Genomic DNA, 5,111 nt, shown 5'->3' with positions numbered 1-5,111 from the left:
GAATACATATCCTAACAAGATCAAATTTTGCATTATCGTAAATGTATTCTAATGGGTAAAGTCTATTGATTTAAATCTAGTAGTCACTGTTTGTGGGCGCCTTAATATGTTTTAGTAAAAATAAGTTAACGTGCTTTTGTGATAGAAATAATTTTTGCACGAACATATCAAACTGGATGTCTGACAAAGAGAAAAGCATACATGTCCTGTTTTTTTATTCAAGTCCATAAATTTATACATATCAATTTCGTCACAAACATTAAAGATCTCCACAACCCTCTTAACGTTCCTCACCACAGTCAACGGTACCATGCACCTCAACAGAAAGACACGGTCACTACACAAGGCATGCGAGGGACTTTTCACATTACACAGTCTATTCAAGTAAAAGCTTGTACAGAACACGATAAAATCACTACATTTCACCAAAATTAATCATATTATTCTTTGGTGTATCTGTAATTTCAGACCAACATTAATACCAGCAAATAAATTACAATGTACAAAACTCGTTGGGACATTACCACAACATTCACAAGCATCAATACTATTAGGCTTTTTACAAATCCGTCAGGGATAGGCCTGTCAATTTTACATTATTTAGGGTCTCGAAGGACATATTCGTACTCTTAAATCAGAGTTACATTGGCTTTTGCATAAAATATAGATTTAAATAGTCCTTAAATATCACAAAATCGCCCCGAACACAGTTATTGTATAAACAAGTACTCAAACATATTTAGAATAAACACTTTCCCTTGACACTGACATGATACAACTGATAGGCCTACCTGGAAATCATTCTCACTGCAAAACATGTGGAATGTTTACATAACACTTGGTAAAGAACAGTTGTCCCTCAGACATTCAACGTCAGTACATCACTATAAAAGACCTCTGGGGAAGGTAGGCTATATAAAACCGTTGACTCATTGATACAAACACATCAATAAACTGTTATTGTTTCATACAAACAATGTTGATGTCACATAATAGACTGGATATGACTTAATCAACTAAGACCGAACCGGTAATGTAGGAACTATCTTGCAGCTCATGATCGACATTTTAAAATGATCTGACGTTTGGTGGATGAAACGATTATGACTTCCAAACAGGCCTCACTCTGTTAGCTCTCTTATATTAAATCTGTTATCCAAAGTCCACTTAGTTGTTGTAGTTATGGACCTATGAATGGTTTTTTTTTTCAAAATGTAATGTTGTGTGGGGGAAACACGTTTGACATGAAAGTATTATGCACATCTTAAGGGCAAAGGGTAGCTATCGAGAGCTGACGCTCTTCACCGCCTGACGACCGCGGCGCTGTTTCGTGTCCTTCCGCCAGCCCGCTACACTCTTGAGTAGAGGCTACAGTGCGTCGAGCACCTTTATAAAAACAGTGGGGGCAGGTACAACACAAATATATTCCTCGCGAGTTCACATCAGAGCATCGTCCTTGGGTCTGAATGTCTGAAAGAGTCCTCGTCGTCAGATTCTGATGTTGGCACGTCGCTGGAAGGCGTGTGCAGATTGTTAGGGGCAGCGCTCCCCTGGCACACGTACCACTCATTGAGGTTGGTAACCTGAGGCGAGAGGTTGCTGGAGCGGCTCCGGTGGGAGTCGGAGGTCGGGGAGAGGGCATCACCCAGCGTAGTGGACGAGTGGTACGCCGCTCCTGAATTGGACGAGGGGGGCGGGGGAGACTTGCAGTGCACTTTCATGTGCTTCCGTAAGGAGCTGGGGTGTGTGTAGGACTTGTCGCAGCCTCGGACCTTGCAGTAGTAAGGTTTGTCACTCGTGTGGACGTGAGAATGCTTCTTCCTGTCACTGCTGTTGGCGAATTTTCGGTCACAGCCATCAAACTCACATTTGAAGGGCTTCTCGCCTGCAGAAGGAAAAATAAGAATAATATTAGGCTAATGGATTAGGCGTCCCCTGGGTATATGGTAATGCAGGATTCCAGGGATCAGGGGATAATGTTTTGAAATGAGAACAGCAATTAGTAAGTGTACTGTAATTATTTATTTAAAACAAAGGCCTGTATGCTCTGCTCACTTCTTCAGAGACTACAGTAGCCAACAGAAAACGCACCGAGACACCTCATGAGCTATGACATGTGAGTCACATTACTTTGTATTGTGGCAGTGACTAACGTGGGCTCACAGAAACAGGATTTGCAAGAAAAAAACAGTCAGGCAGTAATACTGAGCTAAACTTCAGAAAACGCTTAACCAACAGAATAGGAACAAGTACTTAGTTGTTTTTGCATTTCACGTATAATGTGGGGACTGACACTGTGGAATATTTGCACCTGATTAATCCTCATAACACGTGTTCTCAGCGTAAAGGGGATGCCGGACAAAACAAACGTCTCTCTCGTTTCTAAGGTCCACATAAGGACACAGTCCGTTTTCCCATTAATTCCACACATACAACATACAATTCGTGTTTGGATTACAGGGTGTGTTGTTATAAATAAAACCCTCCGCGGCTAACATGGCGGGTTCACCGGGCCTTCGTCGCACTGTCATGTTTCACCACACAACTAAGAACAGACTTTTGATGCTTGTGTCCTTTCTAGAATTTCACCTAAGAATACGAAAACACAGTGGCCTGTTTAGGTTTTTATAAAGACTGTAAAAAAGTAAGCAACAGATCAAAGAAATACCAGCAAACGAGCCCAAATCAAAGGAACAATGTGTTTTTTTTTCGTATACGGCTTGGTTACAGAAGATATATTAGTGGCTGCTATGTTGACATTTGGCGAACACTGGTATATTTGGCCTGTACTGCTACAGGCTGGGGCCGAAAACATAACCTTTCTTAAGATAGTCCCACGCTGCAACCCTAGTTCATTCTAAAACTGATTACAATTGATCTGATGTGCATTGATGCACGATACGACTAAACGTAAAGAAGCTTCAAGATTCAACCGTTCACTTTGTTTAAATTGCAAGGTTCTTCTATATGTGTGGTTAATTAATGCATAAACAGTACAAAATTGCTGAGTAGTTCGAGCTGAATTCCAAAATACGCAGCACAGTCATTCTGGGTTACATGTGCAGGGCGAACACAAACCATTCGGCACAAATACAGCCTGTATGGGTAGAAAAACCACAAACTACCGAACCACAACCGTGTTTACAGTTTATATTCTTGTACGTCCGAATAATCTGCCTATATATTCACCAGCTCTCCTGTACAAGTTCGCGTAAAAAGTGAAACGGAAGAAATAGTTTGTTCAGGACGAACGGATAACTGTTTTAACCCACGACCCTCACTGCGTACGATGAACACAGACTGCTTACTATTCAATACACTTCTAAACTCAGGACGACAACACGGACCCTTTTTTCCGAAATACAAATGGCTATTTGTCACAAACAACCTTTTCCACCGCACAAGTTATTTATGCGAGTTATTTCTGCGCTTTACTAACCTGTATGAGTCCTCTTGTGAATCTTAAGGTTTTCCGAGCGGGCGAACACTTTTCCACAACCCGGGAAGGGACATGGGAAAGGTTTCTCTCCCGTGTGGACTCGGATGTGGTTGATGAGTTTATACTTCGCCTTAAACGCTTTGCCCTCGCGCGGACATTCCTCCCAGAAGCAGACGTGGTTGCTCTGCTCGGGTCCCCCGACGTGCTCCACCGTGACGTGGTTCACCAGCTCGTGCATGGTGCTGAAAGTTTTGGAGCACGGCTTCTTTGACGTTTGCTCCTGATCAATCCATTTGCAGATTAACTCTTGCTTGATGGGCTGCCTCATGTATCTCAAAAACGCCCCCGTTGCTCCATGAGGAGCCGAAGCGATGTTCACATTTAAGTTCATGGAGTTGTAGCTGTGGAGTGAAGACGGTCCATAGTGCTCAGGCCTGTGGCCGAAATGTTCTGGCCTGCCATAGATGTCCCCCGGTAGACCCAGACGCATCTGTCCGTTGAGAGCATGGTGGTGGGCACCTGGGGCCGCCTGGTCGTGAAGTCCAGTAAAAAGTGGATGGGCACCACTTTCCGCGTGCCCATAAGCACCTGTTGGGGAGATGAACATGCCATGGTGATGAGGGGAGGAGGCGGAACTATGTTGGTCGCCAAGTGCATGCATAGCAGAGGCTGAGAGCTCTCTCCTGAGGATGAAGTCCCTGCTGGTGGGGTAGCCTGAGTGGGGATGAGCCACGGGGAAGCCGACTGTGGTCTGAGGAGACGTGAAGGACGCCGCGGTGTGGGTTTCGGGGTGGCTTTGGATGTGCTGAGATGGACTAAGTTTGAGAGCATTTGTCTGTGCCATGTGCTCGGGTCCGAATGGAGTGAGAGCCACTCCGGGGTCGTTGGCCATCTCCCCAGGGTGGAGGTGGGCATGGTGGGAGTGAGGGTGATGCCCCCCTATCCCCGGGAAGCCTGTCATATTCTGATGAGGAAGGGGTTGAGTCGCTGCCAAATCCGCTAATCTTATCGCCGAATTCCTCTTGCTCAAAGGGGGCTCCATAACTACGCTGTCATGTCCGCATTCGCAACTATTGTTTTTCCCCCCACTACACGCCTTTTAAAACATTAAAATATACGTATAAAGCCGTCTATATAACTTCTTTTGTCCTGCCTGTAACTCCGCTTGCTCCTTTTCCCACTCTGTCCTCAAGCGATTGGCAGAACATACAACAGTTGGAGGACACAGTGGGGAATACAGTTTAGAAATGGCACTGCGGGTATTGGACAGATTTTGGTGACTGGCAGTTAAGAGAACGAAGCGATTGGCTGTCTTTCAGCGCATACGCTCAGCGGGGTTCCGCCCCCTCACTCTCTTCATCGCTGTTGACTCAAAAAAAGTTGTAGTCGTAAAGTTAGAGGCAAATCTGTTTATACTGCTCTGTTTACCAGGACATGCACATGTGGATAGACAATATTTTTGAAAACAAAATTAGACTGTGTTTTTTCACATATGTTTATTTTATTTTATTTTTTTCTTTGGAGACGTTTTAACTTTCAAGCTATTAAATACAAATTACTTCTTACTACACCAGTAGTATAGTGTAGAGAAATGGTGTTAAATTATAAAGAGCTGTTATATATAATCATTTAAATCATTTTATTTACAATAATATAGAAAGTATAGGCTTAC

At 43.7% G+C, this 5,111-nt stretch overlaps 1 protein-coding gene across 1 annotated transcript; it reads right to left on the bottom strand.

Annotated features, from left to right (window-relative positions):
- Positions 1–1,125: 1,125 nt before the first annotated feature.
- Positions 1,126–4,651, bottom strand: zic5 (Zic family zinc finger 5). Its single transcript, XM_077001708.1, has 2 exons — positions 3,440–4,651; positions 1,126–1,885 (listed from the first exon to the last, which is right to left on the bottom strand). The coding sequence occupies exons 1-2, from the start codon at positions 4,479–4,481 to the stop codon at positions 1,443–1,445; spliced, it is 1,485 nt and encodes a 494-aa protein (XP_076857823.1). The 5' UTR covers positions 4,482–4,651; the 3' UTR covers positions 1,126–1,442.
- Between the last annotated feature and the right edge of the window lie 460 nt (positions 4,652–5,111).

Source organism: Brachyhypopomus gauderio, chromosome 4 (genome assembly GCF_052324685.1).
Source record: "Brachyhypopomus gauderio isolate BG-103 chromosome 4, BGAUD_0.2, whole genome shotgun sequence".
Taxonomy (NCBI): Eukaryota; Metazoa; Chordata; class Actinopteri; order Gymnotiformes; family Hypopomidae; genus Brachyhypopomus; species Brachyhypopomus gauderio.
Note: the sequence above shows the minus strand (reverse complement) of the source record. Positions and strands in the feature narration are given on the sequence as shown.

Coding starts and splice junctions, on each gene's coding strand:
- zic5 (XM_077001708.1), bottom strand. CDS start 4,481: ATGGAGCCCCCTTTGAGCAAGAGGAATTCGGCGATAAGATTAGCGGAT. Junction 1,886..3,439: donor TCACAAGAGGACTCATACAG/GTTAGTAAAGCG, acceptor TTCCTTCTGCAG/GCGAGAAGCCCTTCAAATGT.